This window comes from Quercus lobata, chromosome 5 (assembly GCF_001633185.2).
Source record: "Quercus lobata isolate SW786 chromosome 5, ValleyOak3.0 Primary Assembly, whole genome shotgun sequence".
Classification (NCBI taxonomy): domain Eukaryota; kingdom Viridiplantae; phylum Streptophyta; class Magnoliopsida; order Fagales; family Fagaceae; genus Quercus; species Quercus lobata.
The window spans coordinates 83,416,891-83,438,444 of NC_044908.1; the positions used below are offsets into that span (position 1 = coordinate 83,416,891).

General features: G+C 33.0%; 2 protein-coding genes across 2 annotated transcripts; one reads left to right on the forward strand and one right to left on the reverse strand.

Moving 5' to 3' along the window:
* Positions 1 to 5,693: 5,693 nt before the first annotated feature.
* LOC115991317 lies at positions 5,694 to 8,862 on the forward strand. The gene is made up of 3 exons (XM_031115024.1): positions 5,694 to 5,856; positions 6,165 to 6,201; positions 8,680 to 8,862. The coding sequence occupies exons 1-3, from the start codon at positions 5,694 to 5,696 to the stop codon at positions 8,837 to 8,839; spliced, it is 360 nt and encodes a 119-aa protein (XP_030970884.1). The 3' UTR covers positions 8,840 to 8,862.
* Positions 8,863 to 15,353: 6,491 nt separating this feature from the next.
* LOC115992060 (probable E3 ubiquitin-protein ligase RNF217) lies at positions 15,354 to 17,479 on the reverse strand. The gene is made up of 2 exons (XM_031116103.1): positions 16,534 to 17,479; positions 15,354 to 15,531 (listed from the first exon to the last, which is right to left on the reverse strand). Exons 1-2 carry the CDS (start codon positions 17,364 to 17,366, stop codon positions 15,459 to 15,461), a joined length of 906 nt encoding a protein of 301 aa, XP_030971963.1. The 5' UTR covers positions 17,367 to 17,479; the 3' UTR covers positions 15,354 to 15,458.
* Positions 17,480 to 21,554: the final 4,075 nt, after the last annotated feature.

Sequence of the window (21,554 nt, forward strand, 5' to 3'; positions counted from 1 at the left end):
TACAATATTAGGCTTTGAAATGGGTTTCGCTTTTCTTCTAGATATCCCGGCATCTTTAGCCACCTTTAGGCAAAAGTTTGAGATTCCCAATGATGTGGAAGTAGCATATTGCCATGAGAGCGAAATTGCTCTCCACAGAGGGCACGGTACTGCTTTCTTCCCCTTTATGGCAATTCTAGAGGGTGGGGTCAGGTTTTCCGTAGACCCTCTTTTAGTCAACACACTTAGGTATTATGTGGAAGTGGCACAGCCCATAATACCTAAGTGTGTTGACTAAAAGAGGGTCTATTTGGATTTAGTTGAAGTTCTAAATTTCTTGTCTTGGAGGATATTTTGATTTTGCTTTCATAGGTCTCTTAATGATGTAGAGTAAATTTTATGGAAGTTAGTCATAATGTTGGAAATGATATTAGATGGGTTAACTTTATAATTGGAGTTTATGCCTTATGAATCAATTTGTTGAGAAAGTTTGGAAGTGGAAATATTATTATTGATGAGGTTAAATACTAGGCTTGCCTAATTAAGTGTTTATTTGGCAATTCCTAAATTTTTGCTAGATGCAATTTTAAACTTTATACTTATTGTGTTAGGTTTGCTTGATATTGTTGAGGTTCTAGCTAATCTCCTTTAGAGCTTGGAGAATTTAGGCTTTTTGCAGGTTGTAAGGTAAGTAGCTTTTAATGAGATTTTTGGAAAATAAATGTTGTTTTTGGGTCAAACACATTTTGGAAAATTATATATGGATATATGTTTTCTTAAAAGTATTGTGTTGTGACCCTATTATATATGAAAAGTGCATCATATTTGGTATTGCATTTAGGGAAATACAAGAATTGTTGATATGAAAAAATGAGCATCTTTTATTTAATCTTAGATAAAGAAATCATGGATTTTATGGTACATTATAAAATTTAAAGACGTTTATCTTGTCTTGTTTCGTGGGAAATTGATAGAAAATCTCTTGACAAGAATGAAGTTGAAAACCTTACAAACTTTGTGGAAGTTAGATTATTTAAGGTTTTTCTGAAATTACCTAGACATAAATTATGTGTTTCAAAGTATATGTAACCTATGAGTTTTATGTGGTTTTAACATCATGCCACGTGTGATTTCCCTGTGATCACCCGATTTGGTCTTCGTAGTCTTTTTGACAATGGAATCAAATCCAAGTCAGTGCCCTTTCACTTTGGATGACGCGTTCTTCCCCGCTGCCGATGGGGGGAAGAGGTTCCTTGATTGTGTGTAGGTGAGGTTGCTGCCCATGGGGCGAAGAGACCACATGCAAAAGAGGTCCTATTTGATGTGCTCTCTCTGCTACCTGTGGGGGGAGAGAAAAACCTTGAGGATATGGGTGAGGCTGCTGTCCATAGGGCCAAGAGTTTGCATACCAGAGAGGACAATATCATGCCAGTTGTGAATGAGTAGATCCCCTGACTGGTCTATGTGGTAGTATGGTATATTTGTGATAATTTATCTTATGTTAGATAGTAGGGCTTTGGAAATTATATTGTTAGTGCTCACAGATTATAGTATATTATTTCAAGGTATTTACTTTAAGAAACTTTGTGTTTCATTATTTAATCATTTTTGTCATATTATTATTATTGAAGATGAAACTTGCATTTCCCCCACCCCCATTAATTATGCTACTTACTGGGCTTTAACTCATTCCACCCTCTAACAGTTTTTTAGAGTAATTAGCTATACCTTGGATATGAAGCTTACTTCGTTGGTGATGATTGAAGTGCTATGTTAAATTTAGAGACTTTTGCGTTAAATGGTTGGTGACTCGATTTTGCTATGTCCAACGAGACTTTAATTAATTCTATTGGAGGTTGGTCACTTAAGGTTTGTTAGCCTTAGATGTGGTAGGCCTAGACTCGATATTAAGATTTCTTATTCTTGATAAGATTGTGACTTTGTGTAATCCAAGAGTTTTGTATTATATATTCATGTATTATGTGGAGGCATATGATTTTTAGCTATTGTTTGTAAATGTGTTATAGAGCTCTGACTTGTAATGTGGAGATTTATGGTTATATATTCTTATCCTGTGGAAATGAAAGGAAAATAAAGATCTCTTATAGTTTGATTTTCCAAAAAGGAAAAATCTACAAGTATCTTTGGGATGTGTTTCTCATGCTTTGGACCCCTTTGGGTTTGGGGCATGACACGTGGTCCAATTTGGCGTGTTTCAATCATGGCATTTCGTCTTTCAAGAAGGATGCCACGTGGTCTTTCCTGGCTGATCACGTCATTTCAGATGCCAACCTTCATTGCCTATAAATAGTAGAATTCCCCTTCTGCCCTTCGCATTTCAAAAATTTTCTTCCTTGACATTTGTCGTCTAGAGCCTCGTTTAAAAGTTCTTTTGCGTCTATAGACCTCTTCCGTCTAGAGCCAGGTATTCTCTTCATTCTCGTCTTTAGGTTTTCCTTTTAAGTTTTCTTCAAGATGTTTGAAACTGTCATCTCTTTGTCTAGTAATAGTATAGATAAGGCTATAAACAATTATCATGATTCAACTAGCTATAGTGGCTCCAGTAATAGCACTAGCAATAGTAGTAGTGGGGGGAACACCATGGATGAGGAGTACACGTCTAGTGTTCCTGGAGTTCCTATAGAAGTACTTCAGGAACAACTCAGGACAAGGGCATCTTCTGGGTCTTGAGCTGGCACTTCGACGAGTGTCCCTCCATCTAGTCCTTTAGACGAGATAGAAATAGTTTATAGTTGCGCTGTAGGTATCCCTTAAAAAACAAATGAACAGAGGCTCACCTCACTTAGGACTTGGTACCAGATTCCAAATGACCTTAACCCTAGGTTAGTCGTCCATAGGGAGTGGTGCTGCAACCCTCATTTTGGGATAGGCGTCTATGAGGCTTATCTTTAGGGAGACTTAGGTTACCCTTAAATGCCTTTGCTAGGGAATTACTTGTTAGGTTAGGTTTAGGGGTATGTCAATTTAACCCTAATACATGGAAACTGAATGTCTCTATGCAAGTTTTGTGAAGGGAAGTATTTGGAGGGGACTGTCCTCTTATTATGGATGAGTTCTTCTTCTGCTACAAACCCTCAAAAATTAACCAGTCCCTTGAGTTTTATCAATTTACAGCTAGGGGTACAGATTGTAGATTAATAAAATCCATTATCTCGTCTGATAGAAACGGAAAAACGGAGTTCTTCTTCATCTCTAGTTTTTGGGCTGGGAACCCAGTTAAGATTAGCAGGGATAAATTTACCCCTTACACTAGGGAATTAGGGAACCTTCGTCCTAAAGGTATGTTATTTTTATTTTTTATTTTTTTTAAAATTTTTTAGGTATTATTTTTATCTTTTGTTTGTAATTGTCTAATCCTTCTCTCTCTCTCTCTCTCTTTTTAGCTGTTGGATGACCATTTGTAAGCAAATTTTATCGTAATCGTGTCCACAAAGCTCGTATTTACGTCGACAAGAGTTTCCATTCATTGGTCACCCTTCAACGTCTTGCCGTGTAGGGACTCGGCCTTGAACCAATTGCTGAAGCCATTGCTCACGAGCTCATTATTCGTAGATGTGAGTTTTCTTTTTACTTGGAATTTATTTGAGTATTATTTGTGTTATACTTCTTGGCTTAACTTTAATCATCATTTAAAAAAAATAAAAAAATTTTGGGATGGCAACTATGAAAGAAAATAAGGGAAAAGAGGTGGTGAACGAGGCAAACAGGCCTGAAACTCAATCCCAACTTTGTCCTTCTGTTGGGGACAAAATGAAAACTTTATCCAAGATGCTTGACTTGGGAAACCTTCCCAGTCATCGAGGAAAGAAGGCGAAGCATGGGTCGTCCAAACCAGGAGTTGTCAAGCCTAGTCTCCCTACGACTCAACCGTCCGTCCAAATTTTTGATGTAGACTCGTCTACCCCCGTTGAGATTACTCCGTCCAAGGCCACTGCGCCTGCCTCGTCCCAGCCTTCTCAAAGGATTCCTATGAATCTTGTTGAAAACGAGTATTTGGCTTGGGAACACTCTGAGAAGGTTGCGTCTGATGAAGACATAGCTGCCTATTATGACATGTCTTTAAAAGATTTTGAACATTTTGGTGTTCATAATCTTTTTAAGGTATGCAATTTCATTCTTGCCTCGTCTTTGTCATTTCACGCTTTTCTTGTCTAAAACCATTATTTTTATCACTTCTTATAGGCAATGTCAAAGTTCATCGCAACGTCCAAGCAAGCCACAGAATTGGACAAGACAAGGATTTTGCTTGAGACGAGGATTCAAGAGGTGAAGGATGACTGCAAGGGCTAGGTTGAAGTGGCAGCCAAGGCTACAAACGAGGCCAAAGAAACGCAAAACCTTGTCGAAGAGCTGAAGGCTGACATCGTCGAAAAGGACCCTTGTCTTGATCATCTTCAAAAGAAAAATGATGAGCTGAGCACCCTTCTTCAGAAAGCCAAAGAGGATGTTGTTATGGAGTTCAAAGCTTCCAAACAGTATACTGATCTTTTAGATGCAAATTATGCTGCTGGCTTCGAAGATTTTCGTATGGACGTTGAGGAACGCTTCCCAAAAGTTGACTTCAGTTCCATCAAGCTCAATATTGGTGCTACTAGCTCCCTCCTCCAAACAAGCTTTGAAGATGTCAACATTGAAGACGATGCCACTACCCACCCTACTCAGGACGATCCCACCTCTGGAGATAACCCTTAATGAAGGATGTTTGAAATATATCATCTTTGTAATATTTTTTTTATGAGGTCCATTATTTTGGACCATTTAGATTTATCAAAGTACATTTCTCTCGGGTATATAAAATTTTGAATTTTTAAACATATTCCTTAAATAATGTTAATATAAACATAAACATAAAAAAATGGAAATATATTTTTGACTTTTTTTTACCTGTGTGTGTATGTATATTTTTTTTTTTTTTTTTTTTTTTTTTTTTTTTTTTTTTTGAGAAGGTGTGTATTTATATTCAAATTTAAACATGAAAATATGAAAATTATTTTTCAATATTAGAGACACTTAGCTTTTTTATAAATTCAACCATTAAGCATAGCTAGCTAGAGATGCCCTCTTCTTCTTTTTTCAAAACAAGTATTTTTATATATTTATATTTAATTAATTAATTAGTAGTCATTTATAATTAATTATAGAATATTATTGGAATATTATAATGACTTTATTGTTACCAAATCAGGGTTAATTTCTGAAAATGTCATCTCTTTGACATAAAGCACAAAAATAAAATATCACAATTTGAGGGTATGTACTGACACTATCATTCTCAAAGACCTTTCAATTATTTTGGATTCAACAACAATGTTGTATTTTACTATCATGTTCTCTGTAATTAAAATTGGAAGGGGGTTTAGTTGTGTTTAATTTAATAGTTTAATAGTTTTTTGTGTGTAGACCTGCATTAGTTATAAAGAAATTTCCAGTGAAGGAGCTTATCAGATGCTTGTTGAAGATTGTGTGCTTTCACATATAGTCTTCTTATAATTAAAATTCTCTCACTCTCTCTTTCTCTCACTCTCTCTAGAAAGATTGAAAGAAGGTTTTGCAACTCATTTAGTGCTCGTTTGTTTCCACATTTTGAGCCCAAAAAGGGCTTTTTGAAAAAAGCCAAACCTAAAATTGTGTTTGGTTAAGCCCAAAAACGCGGACAAACGCGGAAATTTTTATGGACCTCTAAGGGTCCATAAATGAAAACGCGCACTGCGCGTTTTGGATGGGTTACCGTTGCTATAATAGAATTATGGAAATACCCATTCAATTATTCAGTTCTCTCACGCCCCTCATCTCATCTCTGCTCTCCCTTTGCACGACGCCTCCCATCTCTTCTTTCTACTTTGCTCTACCCTCTTCGTAAGTCTCTCTGCTCTGTCTTTTTTCTTCGTCTTCCTTTTCTTCTTCCTCTTCTTCTTCTTTCTTTCTGTCTTTCCGCGTGTTTATGGTTGTTTGGCCGTGGGTTTGGGTATCGCTATTTCTGTAGTTTTGGATTGCGGTTTGTGTTATGGGTAATGATTTTTCTGTGTGTTCTTTGGGTTGATTTCTCATGGGTATGGGTTGTTTTGATTTGGACCGAACCTGGGTTGATTCTCATGGGTCTGGGTTGGTTTTGATTTCTCTATTCTTTGGTTGATTTCTCATGGATCTGGGTTTTGATTTCTCAGGTACCAAAAACACTGATCTGCTACCAAAAACCACCAGGTACCAACACTGATCTGATTTTTTTTTTTTTTTTTTTAGCAAGTGTGGGAAATTTTTTTTCAGATCTTGCTATGAATGGGTATTGTTCCTTTAATTGTTTAGTTATTTGTTTTTGTTGATTGGAATTTACGGTGGTTTGAATCTTGCTATGAATGGTTTGTAGACTTGTAGCTCATAATTCTAATAGAAAAAAGAAAAAAGTTTGGGTTTGGGGTCTGAAAATTAGAGGAGAAAATTATCGTTGAAAGCTTCAGTTTTTCCATCATCATTGTGAAAATTATCTTAGCTATTATAGTATAATTTATGTATAAGCCTATTTGTTTAGGAAACTAGATACTTTTGATGTAAAAAACTAAGGTTGTGATTGTTTAGTTTAGAGCTAGAATTGCGAACCTAGTTTGATATGCTGCATCCTTGCACAGACTTAAGTGATTCACTCTTAAGAAATGTTTTGAAAGTTATGCTTGGATTTGTTTTATGTGTTATAGCAAAGCAGCACTGCTTTGAACTGTATGATATGGATGCGTGCTTCGATGACTCTTAGGTTAATTGCTGTATTGCAAGGGTTGCTTTTGTTGCAGTTGAAGTTCCAGTGGTTTCTGTTATTAAGGTTTAGAAAGGCCAATTTAATGAAGAAATGTCACATCCAACACTTATATTTAATTTGTTTATTTTCATGAATTTCAATTAGCTTAATTAATATAGAATTTTTTTGCCTTTGAATAAAGGACAAGAAATTGAGTTCAATCCGACCTTACCCGCTGCTTCCATGGATTAGATCCGGGTTCAATAGTTTTCTTCACAAGTACGTCAGAGACATTTTCGAAAACTTTTTCATTTAATTATTTGTCGTTCCAACGAGAGAAGGCCTGGTTACTAGATTTTGAAGGATTGACGCTGTGATTGGTCTTTTTGAGTAAGTGAGTGTGAGAGATAATTAACTTATAAATATATTTTGGACAAAACAAATAATCTAAGGTAAAGTCTCCTTTAAGGCCTTTTAAATTTTAATTCTCTAATGAAATAGTATGTATGTTTAATGTGGCAGATAACCGAACCTAACCTAGAGCTGGGTAAGGGTATAGCCTAATCCTTGTGCACTAGTGCAAATTTGGCCGGCTAAATTTAATCTATAGGTTTATAGAAATGAATTTGATTGGGCAGTTCAAATTCCAATCTCTTGTTCTCACTGTCACCTGGCTTTATTTGTTTCATGTTTGTGTAAAAATTTCACCTTAATTACTTGAGTTTTGATAAATGAAATAATTAAGGAGTTATATCTTGACCCATTTTCTAATCCAAGCAATATCTAGCTAGCAAGCACCTATCTCCAATTGTCATGTCTCAGAGAGAACAAAGCCTAGTGTGGCAATGAATTGAAGACAGAACTCAGCTTTAACAACCAAGTTACAACTGGCTATTATTATTATTATTATTATTATTATTATACATATCTCAACAGATGTTTATTACATTTGCCTACTTCTCATATTGCCTTTAATTATGTCACGAACTATGGTTTGAGCAAGTCTCTGCATCTCCTAATTATATATCTTGTGCTTCATATCTTGTGCTTCATAGTTGAAGTTCCAGTGGATCTATTTGGACAATGTTGGGTGTTATATGCAAGGAAAGGCAATCATGTAACTTTATTTTGTTACTAACATGAATAAATAGTGAAGCCAGCCATCTAGGATTGAGCTCTTTACAGTCTTTTCATATCTTTTTTCTCCTTAGCTTGTCAACAATTTATGTTTGGAATTTGCATTTTGTATGAGCCCTGAAGTTTATAAGATCTATTAATTTATCTTTTCTAGTCTGTCATAACCTGAATTTCCATAGTTTTCTTATTTTTCAAGTTTTATGGCTCTCTAAGTGTGCTGCTATTTGTCATGGTGCTTGAGTACAAGAGTGCATCATGTATGTGGCTGCTTTTGCTAGTTTAGCAATTCTAGGTTCGCAATTCTAGCTCAAATAGATACTTTTGCTAAGAAAATGTGTCCTTGGCCCTGTTCTAGTGTTTCTCAGCAACCAAATAGTGGCAGTGATTGGTTAGGATTGTAGAGACAAAGTTTAATAATGATTAGTTTTTTTGTTTGCTTGATTTTGTTCAATATTGGAAAGAAAATGATTGTTAAGTCAGAGTTAATATTAGTTTCTGCACTACTAGTTAATCAAATTATAACATCAGTAGGGACTAGAGAGAAGGTGGAGGTTTCAAATATTAATAGTATTGCAGTGTTTTTGTATTGTATATAGGCAGGAGGATTGTTTAGTTGTTTTTGCCTGTGGATGACAATGTGTATTGAGAGATTTGGGGAAATTATTGAGTACCATCTACTTATTTTTGTTTAGATTTTGTTATTATTTCCGGGAATGTTCAGTTATTTCTGAAAAGCCTTTTTCTATTGTAACTACTCATTGGCTTGTTTTTATGGCTTTGCTAATATGCTTCAACCTCACTGGTTAACTTTATAGATGGATAAAAACACAACTTCCAACCCCGAGGCAAAAAAGGCTAGAGCATAATAGTGAAGCAGATAGCAGTTATGAGCAGAACTCAGGATCTTTAACAGACCCTGCGATGGTGGTTCTTCGTGATTCCATTGCTATTTCCATTTGGGGGGATAATAATTAGTAGTTGTCTTTTTTTTTTTTTTTTTTATTTTATAATATCATGTAGTACAATTTAAACTTGGGTTATTGGTATGTATTTTATCATCTTTTTTACATTTTTGTGTTGTACAATTTAAACTTGGGTTATTGATATGTATTTTATATGTTTTTACATTTTTATGTAGTACAATTTAAACTTAGATTATTGGTGTATATTTTATCATCTTTTTACATTTTTATTTTGTGCTTCATGATGATGGAAATTATTTAGATTTAATTAATATTAATAAGAAGTCATTAATAGTAATAACAAATAATTATGACACTAAAAAAGAAAAATTGCCCAAACATTATTAAAATAATACCAATAATATATTATTATTATTATTATTATTATTATTATTATTATTTAGTAAGTATATGAAATAGATGATTTAATAAGTATAATAAACTTGCTTCAAAAAAAATAAGTATAATAAACTCACATCCAAAAAAAAAAAAAGTATGAAATAAATTCCCTTATATACATTGTCCTTTTTGGTAATTTATCCCTCAAACTACCACTTTTATAAATGCTAGCCAAACACTCAGCTTTTTCATTATGCACTTTTTAACAGCTTTTATCAAACACTCAGCTTTTTGAAACTCCACTTTTTCATTATGCACTTTTAACAAAACTCCATTTTTTCATTATGCACTTTTACAAAAAGCTGAACCAAACTCACCCTTAGTACAACACATTTCTTACACGAAGCCAATCTAACCAAAATTTAACTATGTGCTCAAGAAGGCATTCGGAAAGCAAACATATGAGATCGTTTTATATTTCATACTCGAGAGGAAACAATGATAAATTGTTCCATATGATTAGTAATTTCATTAATTCGGGATATTAGAAAATATAAGGTGTATGATTTTGTATTTAAAAGTAGCCACATTCTTCATCTCCTAAAAACTGCTTACCTGATTTGATCACAAAAAATGATATATGAAGAATAAACTTTTAAATTAACTTAGCACATTCTTCTAAAATAATTAAACCTAAAGCAACACCTGAATTGATGAGTTGAGAATTCATGGAGAGCTAATCTTAGCTACATTGAAACTAACCAAAAAACTATTCTTCAGCTTTAATTATGACTATGAGGCTAATGCCATTTAGAATCATATTTCAAAGATAACATTAAATAAAACTACCATTAACAAAAACATAAACGTAAACAAGAACATACATATTTTTGTCATATTTTGTGCAAACAAACATTCATTATTTTTTATTCAAAAATAGGCATGGGAATATACGAAAATTTATTCCATCAATATTTTATTAACTAGACTATTTATAAATCAATTTTGATAGGATAGGCCAAGAATGTATTGACCCCTTTTGGTAAATTAATCAATTAATTAGCCAAGTGAATTAATTAGATTTAATTACATGCAATAAGCATGATAGCACAAACAAATCATCAACTAAGTTAAATGTAGGAGAAAATAAATTTGACACAGGTGATTTGTTTATGAATGAGCAAAACCACTGAGGCAAAACCCCACCAAGTGAATTTAAGGTTACCATTCCCAAGAATCCATTCTTATCAAAACAAGTGGTTTCAAGTAAAAGGAATCCCTGTACCTAATACCAACCTACAGTTGACCCCTTACCCTAATACCCAATTAGACTTACAATGCAGTGACAATCTCTCCTTTCAATGCACAGCACCTAGTACGTGGCTAACCAATCGATGCACAGATCCAACTTGAGAAAGATGTTGGCTGCAAAGTTTTTCAGTTCATCCAACGATGAAGATTAAGAAACTTCTTAGTTACAAAACCCCTGGCGCAAAGACACAACAACTTCTACAAAGAATATAATGAACTAGGGCAAATTCTATCTCCGGTCACAATTTGCATGCACAATCAATTTGTATTGAGTTGCATCACTTTGCATCACCTTTGATGACCTTTAAAATAATCCTTATATACGTCTAGGGTTGTGAGAAAAGAAACCCTACACAAATATACTTGTATATGCATGAAATCAGATCTAGAAATCTAAATTTCATAATTCTCGATAGATATAGTTTCTGTAGAGTTGCTATCGAGCATTAGCATTAAAACTCAATAGAAATGAATCTGTCGAGTTTTAATGAACAACTCTTTTTCACTTGTTTCTTGGACAAATTTGCATGGCTTCAATACTAAACTTAAATTCTTGTTCCTTGAAGTACTAAACTCATCCTAGATCTATCCAATTACAAGTAAAATGCATTTTGTCAAAGAATTAGCCAATTTACATAACATATGTCTCTAACAATATCCACATAGCAATTCGGTATGCTGTAATAGCTCCTGTAATGGAATAATTATTCATGTGTCATAGCAATTCAATCATTTGGTTGCATCTTTATTACATGGATTAGTTATTACATTGGAATGACTATTCTTTAAATTGAAGAATAGCTATTCCTCTTTAAAATGGATGTAATAGCTATTCCTTAGTATATATAATAGGTTTTAAAATTAATATATTTTCAAAAATATAAAGTTTCCTTATACATCATCTTTTACAAGCTTTCCATATGTAACAACCAAACTTATGAATAGTAATAGCTATTCCATTACAATGTCTTCTATTCCCAATAATAAAGATTACCATTCCTAATGTAATCTACATTCAGTGTACCAAACGTACCCTAAGTTTTAGTCTTTGAACTCTAAAAACTTCAACTGTCTCTCCAAATCATAAACAACTATAATTTTGTGAAGGAAAAAAAAAAAAAAAAAAAAAAGATGGTGGGGGGTATATTCAGTTTTATACTTACTGGTCACAAGACTTGTAAAATGCTATTATTTTTGTTATTATATATTATCCGATTCACATAGAGATTAAGATTCTCCTATATCAAGTGAAATTAACGAAATAATTCATAATTCAATAATACTTCCTTTCTCTTTACTTTTACCCTCTCACTTGCGTAAATGATAGTGCTTGTATATTTAGTGGAAAAAGGAATCGCAAACCTTGCTAGTAAACAATTCATAATTTCATTATTGGATTTTAAGTTTTCTACCAATCCTAAGGCATATAAACAAAATGACATCTTGTAGCACTCCTTGTGTTATGACTACTAGTAACTTGGAAAATTGCGTGAATTCTTTGGATAGGATCAACATTAATGTTTCTCCAATTTTTTTCCATTAAGGAGATGCTTAGAAGAACCATAGTGGTTTTGCAAAATGGTATGTATCTTTGTGGGGGTCAAAACACTTTTGGCTTGTTCTAAACAAAGATTCTTGATCAAGACAACTAATTTGTACAAAGTGGGTGAGAAGACTCCACAATGGGAAGACTAATTAAGAAGATGGCTAAAGACAAAAAGTGATTGAATCATACGTTTTATATATGATGAAAGAGATGTTCTCATGGTACATAGAGGGGTTCTAAGTGATGAATCCAAATGAAAATTTCTCTCTCTCTCTCTCTGTCTGGATCCCCCTTCTTGTTGCCCTCCCCCTCCTTTTATACCCATTTCCTCTCATCATCCAGTTGTCTTGCACTTAGCTAGATTTGGGGGATACTGTCCCATCATCTTCTTGCCCTGCCATTCCTTGATCATAAAGAAATACTTTTGGGAGTGTTTCCACTGTTCAGGTCAGTCATTCAGCATTTAATGTGACTGACATTAGGTGTGAGGTCTCATTAATGCGGAGGTGATTGTTACGTTAGGCTCTACGTTTTTTTCAACGTGTTACTCGAGAGAAGTGTGTGCTACAAGTTGCCCCAGTCAAGAGAGAAAGTTGTTCTTCAGACAATCTTTATGATCTTAGGGAAAAGGGATTTTTGAGATTACCTTAGTAATGAACCCTATTGGGCCTCGGGAAAAGTGGGTATCACGGGCTACCTCGGTCGTGGGCCCAAATGGCCTCTTCTACGAGAACTCCCTTCTATCTCTTGTTGGACTCTAGGCTGGGTCCACTCCTCAGATTTATTTCTCAATTTTTAGTCATTGGGCCGAATTTAGGTCCACCCCATCCCCACAAGCTTAATTAATATCAAAAATTTTATTATCAAATGTTTTTTTTTTTACTTCACAATGAAATTTCTAATACTATATACTTCATATCAAAAATTGAAATTCCATACTTACCAAGCATTTGTGGGCTTAAATGTGTTTTATTATTTTACATTCAAATTTTAATTTTTATTAGTAGTTTAATGAACTATTACTTACTATAAAATTTTATAGATAAATAAAAATCTGTTAGTCTCAACATATTATTTAAATAAAAATAATTATATTCTCATAGGTATATAAAATTTTGAATTATTTTCTCAACATATTATTTAAATAAAAATAATGCTAACATAAACAAAAAAAAATATTTCTTTTGAATTTTTTTGTACCACTACAAATATATTATTTTTTATTTAAAATTAAACATGAGAATATGAAAACTATTCCATCAATATTTGAGTTACTAGGGATATTTACGAATTAATTTTTTTTACCATGATTGTAAGAGATGCTTGAGGTTTTAGAGCTTTTAATCATTGAGAAAGTGTAGCATCTCTCCTATTTATACTAAAACTATCATTTTTGAAAATGAATTAGTGTGTCAACTAATTATATATGTATGTATTTTGAATTTTTCTTAAGTTATGAATTAATACACAACTAACTTGTAACCTCATGCATATGCAAGAGTACAATTTATAATATGCAATTAGATGCACTTTATAATTCATACATAAGCTAAAATATGGTCATTATTATATTTTGAAAAAGACCTACAAAAATAATTTTTAGTAGAAAATGCATAAATTTCATGCTTGAATATTTTATTCTAAGAACCCACCAATAAACAATGTTTTCCTCCATTTCTATCTTCCAAACCAAAACAACTTCATGGATTTTTTTTTCGTTTCTCTTTTCTTTCCTCTCCCCTCTCTTCCTCCATTTCCTTTCCCTTCCCTTTACCTTGCTTTTGCCAAACACAGTGTAACATTTTTTGTTTTGTATGCATTAATATTTTACTATTTTAAGGGTTTTGTTAGTGGAAAGTTTACAAGGCATAATCTTGACTCTTATATTATTAAAGAATGGTTAGGATTTTAAAAACTCTATGTAATAGAGTTTCCCAGGAACTTTGGAGGGTCTGGATACACACATGTCTAGCTTAGACCCACTTGTCCACCCTAAAGAGTGGACGATAGGAAGAAAGAATGAGCCTCTATGCATGAGAATGCATGATTCTTCGGGAACAAAGGCAGAATTCACATAGAATTAGCTCACCATCTTAAACGCTTTGTTTGAATTGGGCAAAGGTGAGAGAAAGGTAAAGAAAAGGAGAGAAGGGAAGTCATTTTCCTTGTTTATTTAGATGAGAGAAGAGAAAAGTGGGTTGATTTGGAGTGATTAAATTTCCATAAAGGGAAAGGAAGAGGAATTTTGGGGTTATTTTATAATTTTTATTATAAAATTACCAATCTACCATTCTATTCTTCTTACAAATCATATCTTCATGGGTATAAATGTAAAAACAAATATTTTCCGTTTCATTCTCTTTGAAAACCAAACAAGGGAAAGAATTTGTTTTCTTTTTTTATCCTTCCTACATCCAAACACACATAGATGAAAACATTTTCTCTTTTCCTTTTCCTTCCCTTGGTGTTTTCTTTCATATTCCCTCTCCCTAGATGCCACCAAACATAACCTAAATGAGCACGACTCTAGACATCCGCCCATAATCGTAGTCATGACACCTTCCGTGCCCCACTTAGAGAAAATGGAGGAAATCTTGGTAGTATGGTCAAATGGTTTGTATATAAACTCATACCAAAAACTACCATGCAAAGATATAAAGAGAAATTCCAAGAGACTTTTATGTTTGAGATTTTGATATTAAATAAGCTAAATTAAGCATTGAAAGAGTTTTGGTCAACGCCACACCGGGGCATTCTTAACTTCATTCTTAACTTCGTGAGTTTGTCTCTCTCATGCCTTCTATAACTCATTTGAACAAGTTAACCACTAAGATTATTTGAAGCATTAACATATATCAAACTGAATTTTAAGTTCACCTAAACCAAACTGAATCTTAAATTCAAGGTTCGTATATAAGTATAGAAAAATAACACAAACATGAGCATTAGTACAAGAACACTCTTATAAGTTTCCCACCATCAAAGAAATAGAAAATACACACACTACCCCTTTTAGAATGCATACAACATGCATATCCAAAGTTACGCAAGCAGCAACTCCCCAAACGGCAAAAACACTAACGCACCAAGATCCTTCAATCTCCGATCATACGCCACACAAGGACCACCTTAATTCAACCGTTGACGTGTGTTGATTTTGATCTTTGACTTTGCATTCAACTTCATTTTTAGCATAGATTCTGATTTTGGAGTTATTATTTATGTATAATAGTCCAAGAGGCTAAGAATAGTGTAGAGTGAATTCTCAATAATTAATGAGAAGAATTTGAATAATAGATTTATATGCAAATTTGAGCATTTTTCTCATAAATTAACCAAGGATAAAAGCAAAATAAAGAGGTAATATATCCAGAGTTTCCAATACTTATAGTACAGTGCTTGTGATAACATCTTCATTATGATTCATTCTAGACATTTAATCTCTCTGGCAACCACCGTGATCGCTAGTCCACTCAGCTCCACATCCATAGCAGAACTGGGAAGTACACCTGCAACCAAATAAACAATTGCTTTTGCTTATAAAAAGAACTTCTTGACTCATTATAATTACATCAGCTAAAACCCGTTGAACACTTTGGGCATCTCAAAATCATAAAATTATGTAACACATAAGAGGGCTAATTAATTGAACAAGGCATCTAATTTTATTGTCCCTCTCTAGCCAGAGCAAAATGATAACATTACTCTGCCCCAATGTATATATTTTAGATCTTATCACACAACCAACTTAATAGGCATTGCTATGCCCCAATGTCTTTGTTTAGATGTTATCACTCAACCAACTTAATAGGCATAGATACTCTTACACTTGTTTTTCTACATCCAATTTCATGTTTTAAAATGTGGATATTTTCGTATCAATTATGGATATTGATATAAATGAGTGTAAGAGAATAGTTTCCCTCAATAATATGGGTACTACTACTACACACTAAGAAAATGCTAATTATTTTTCGCATGCTAAGTTATATACTACCCATACACACTCTAGCTGAAATCATGATTGAAAACATGATTTTAGTTATTATTGAGAAATGGTGAAATCATGTTTTTGAAAATACAATTTCACAATTATAACTAAATGTCTCATTCACACAATTTGTAACTATCACTGAGCCTAAGGAAAATAATCAAGGCCTCAAAGAACTCTAAACACATGTTAACAAAAAAAACAAAACCAACATAATATACAATTTTCTACTAATTAACATCACTAATATATATAAGGTCATTCTAAGCAAATACTTCATGTGTAATTATGTAAAAATTACATGACAATCCTAGTTTTAGCTTGTTCAACTGGTCTTGTTATCAAATAGAAAAAAGTTGGTTCAACTGGTCCTGTTGTCCTAGTCTTGTTATCAAATAGAAAAAGTTTTGAATGTGGTCTATGCTAAAAATAAACTAATTGGTATTTTATCTTGATCTCATAGACATCAAATCCGATTGTAAATATAAAAAACGACATGATAGTCAAGATCAAAACTGACCTGCAAGTCATATGTAAACAACCTTCAGTCCTTTCCACAAAATATTTGCAATGGGGACACCTCCTCCATTTCTTCTCCTTAACAAGCTCCCTCAACATGAGATCATCCCTCCCTCTCTCATCCTCGTTCAATCTCTGGAACTCTTCGCAATCAACCCCTGAATGCCAAGGCACATAACACACCGCACAGAACAATCTATGGCAGAACGGGCACTCTGACTCCCTAATCGCTTCTCCTTCTTCATTATCATTCAGCAACATTGCTGAACAATCCTTGAAAGGACAGTAAAACCTCTGGGAACCAAACAGCGCTTCACATAGCACCTCGTCCCACTTGTCCAACACGTCTTTCGGAAGCACTGCCCTGCAAGCATCGAGTTCTATGACACCCTTGCAGTCCAATCCAGGGCAAGTAACAGTGGTTATGCTCTCTTGGATCTTTGTGGCAACGTGTTTGCCAATGCAATCAGAGCAAAATGAGTGAACACAGCTCTCAGTTTTGAACATCTGGTCACTATCTTTCCTTTCCACACAAATCTCACAGAAGCTATGTGATGATTCCCCAGCTTCTTTTGCTAGCTCTGGTTCCGGGGTTGGAAAAATTGCTTGTATTGTTGGCGTTGGCGATGACATTGATGGCAATAAGGTTAAGGCTCCATTGTTGGCCAATTTGGAAGTGATCACAGAGCCCATAAGGGCCTCTTGGAACTGCAACTCTTCTGCATACTTCTCATCAGATACAGGCAAAATCGGATCTTCTTTTTCATCAAACACTAGTGAGAAGTAGGAATCATCAACCTGTACAAGATCGAAAGAAGCTGATTCTTGTGCCATATTACAAATTCTGAGTCAATGATCAGCCTCTTAGTCTTTCTCTTTACTAAGGAGAGAGTGTGTATGGGGGTTTAATATAATGGAAATGATATTACTTTAGAAGTAACTTCGCTTGGAAGAAGTCATTTCTTATTGGGCCGATTGGGAACTCCTTCATTTAGGGGTTTAAAATTTAGACTTTTGGACTAAGGCTAACCAATGGACAGGAAAAAGATAAAGCACAGAGAAATTAAAAGGTGAATTTTCAACTTTATCTAACGCAAACTTTTTTTTTTTTAATTTCAAAATTTATTTCATTTTATTTTATTCCACTTTTTCTATTCTTATTCCTAAGCCAATCGCAAAAGTCCTAATTGGAACAAGAGGAACAACTTTCTCGTACACTTCCTAGAGAGTGACACAAAGTAGGAAAAAAAGAAAGAGCAATGGAATCAATAATTTAAGACTTCTTTTGAAAGAAAGAGAATTCAGATCCTGTTCATGAACCCCCGAAGAACGGCTAGTCTAACTCGGCCCAACCAAATATAAAAATATAAAAATCGGCCCCTCGCTTCCTCTCACCTTCCCCAACTATTCCTCATATATTACATTACATGCCTTTATGTTATTTTATTTTATTTTACTTTTTAGATTTTGTTTTAAGTAGTTAGATAAATAAATAATTATTATGGATTAAATGGTTTTGTTAGTTTCAGTGCTGCTCTATGTATTTTGAGGCAAATATTTTATAATAATTAAAAAAAAAAAGCATTTTGGGGCCTAAAGCCCTAAAGTGAAGACTAAAAAAAACAAGTTTTTTGGTGATTTTTTTTTTTTTTTTTTTGGGGGGGGGGGGGAGATTTTTATGTTTTTGTTGATTTGTTTAGTTTAGTTGACAGAGAAAAAGAGGAGGGCGAGATTTCAACTTCTAGATTACAAAGAATTTATCTTTTCTGTTTTTTATATATCAAGTATAATTCATTGGCATCCTTTTCCCCTCTTTTTTAATTTCTTAGATGTTGTTTTCCTTATTTTTTTAAATTATAATTTGCGGTTTAATTTATTCATTTTATATTATTAACCTTTTTTTTCTCTTTTTTGGGAATCAAAGAATCAAACTAATTGGATGAAATTTGAGGACCTTCCGCAACTTGGAACCTTAGACAATTGCCTAACTGGCCTAAGGCAAGAGCTAGCACTGGAACTTAGTTTTTAAATAAATCCTATCTACTTATGGTAAATAAAGATATGTTTCTTTATAAAATATATATCATATAGTGGATATAGATTTGTTCAAAAAACAACCTATCAATCTTAAAATGATAAAATTAAATAAAATAAAGGCACAAATGGAAAGGGATATGTCTTTTTGTTATCGTGAAAGTTGTTGAATTTCTTTTAGGTACATAAATCAATTTCTTTTTGTGATCTAATATTTTCCGGCAAAAATATATTTTATTAGTTTTTGAGATTTTTATTATTTGAAAAACGTGAAAGTTACAAAACGATGTAGTATTAGGAGCATTTAACAACAATCTACTTAATGGAGAAGACGGAATAATTGGATTGAATGAAATTGAAGTTAGACTATTAGACTACTGAAATAAATTTTGGGTAAAGTTAGTGAATAAAATTTTTAATTTAGCCCTAAAAATAGTGAAATCGTAATAAATTATACCCATTTTGATGACTTTTGTTGCTAATGCCATATAAGACACCAATAAAGATTTTAATAGCTAAAATGTGTTCCTAAAAAAATAGTGATTTTTAGGCTGTACTTTTGTATAATGTGATTGCATGATCATTTAATTAATTTGAAAGCTTTTTAAATGCACAAAAGAGTGAAAAACTTTTAATTTATAGTCGCTAATCAGGATCCAGCAATAGAAAAGGCATTAGTTGAGATGAAGTCAGACCGTGGCATGGATTATGCACTTGGCATATGATGCAAAAGGCATCAAGCACTTGGGAAATTTGTTGAAGGATCGTTATTTGTCTTTGAGACTTTAAAGCTTGCATGTATGAGTATGAGGATGATAACATTTAGAATTATGTTTTGAAGATAATATTTGAATTATGCACTTGGCATACGATGCAGAAGGCATCAAGTGCTTGGGAAATTTGATGAAGGATCATTCTTTATTTTTTTTGATGAAGAAGGATCATTCTTTATTGTCTTTATTGTCTCAGATAAAGTTATCATCATATCATACCTAGCTGTTACCACTTCACTTGCATTAATATTAATGATTGACGCAAGTGAATTTGTCAACTATAATACATTGAAAAGGAGTTTTGTAGCCTATACTTTGATTATTATTACTCTGCGTTTCTAAGGAAGTTGAAGTTCCTTATTATGCTCATTTATTATACACTAGAAAAATTTTAGAAACACAAAATTTCACTATTTTTTGTTACAATTATGATATGGCAGAGTAAAATTGATAAAAAAAAAATTGTAAATTCATGTGTAAGTGATAGTTAATTATTCATCATCTACTATTTTAAAGTTGTGACAAAAAAATTGTAAAATAATTTGTGATCCTAAAACTATTTATGACAAGATAAATGTATTTGGTACAAAATTTTATAATTTATAATATTATAATTATTTTTAAAAATCTCGAAATATTTTAAAATAGTACGTTAAAATTGATCAATATTAAAATATTTCGTTCTTAGACAAACCAAACAAGTTTCGAAACGAAATTAATGACATTTCCCTTGAATCCCCACTCACGTCAGCTAGTTGCAATAAATGTTGTGTTATTTGTTGTCTCTAGCGTCAGTCAAAGACGGTAGAAGGAGTACAGGTAAAAAGGAGAAAATGTGTGAAGATGCATCTGGGAAATAGAAAAAGGAGGAAGTAAATATGGTTTGACATTTGATAAAATTTGATTAGATGTTGACATAAATTTGGCAGGTGGAGAAACTAAGAGTAAACTCTTTTTGATATATATGTTTGAAGATTGAAAATTGTTATTTGAAAATATTTGTAAAAATATATTTGGTTAAAAAATGTATGGAAATATATATAATATTGTTTAAAAATTAAAAATAGTTATTTGAAAATACAAACCAAACATCCCTAAGTTTCGTGACAAAAAATATTTTTACTAATTTATTTTATTAATTAGATTATTTTTACTATTATTTATGAATTTTATTATTTCTTTAATATTATTTATGGATTTTATTGTACTATTTCAGTTAATTTTTACTTTAATCCATGTTATTTATAGTAACAAATTTTCAATTTTAGCAAAATAAATGAATACCAAACAGAGCCTAAATCACACAATTTTTGTAATTTAGGGCCTGTTTTAGTATTGTTATTTAAACAATAATTTTATTTTTTAAACAATAGTACACTTATTTTCACAACATTTTTTCATCTACATGTATTTCATAACACTTAAATAACGTTATTAAAAATCTCTTACTAAACGAGCCCTTTAATGTAGCGAGTTGTGAGTGATGAAATTATGGATTCATAATTTTTTTTATCACTTACAACTTGTTATGTTAAGAGCATTAGTATTGGAAAATTCTAATTCTACTCTATTTTACCATTCCAAAAGGCCACTTTATCATTATACCATACCATTTTACAATATCTCCCACATCTCAAAACTCTATTTTTATTAAAATATTAATTCTTAATCTTTCTTTATTATTTCTTTCCACCAGTCACTTTTTTTCAAACTTGGCATGATTCCAACGGCTCCACCATCACCAATCACCACACCACCACCACCACCACCACCACCACACCACCACCTCTACGGCTCTACCATCATCAATCACCACACCACCACTAAAATGTTTCAGCCTAACTGCTTCAGCCTCTCATCATACACATTACACAATTAGAAAACCCAAACCTATTTCAGCAAGCCCGCAGCCATTGATGAACGCAGAGGATCTCATGAACCCAGACACTACCGATCAACCCCAATCACAACTGGAAAAAAAAAAAAAAAAAAAAAAAAAAAAGACCCAGATCAACCCCGATTAAAACCCAGACACCGCTGCCGCTAGATCAATGTTTCCTCCATCGTTGATCAACCACCAAAATCCCAATGGAACAAAAACCCAGACATCACCGATCAACCCCGATCATAATAGGGAAAAAAAAACACACACACAGATCAACCCCGATCAAAACCTAAACACTGCCGCTGCTAGATCAATGTTTCCTCCATCGTT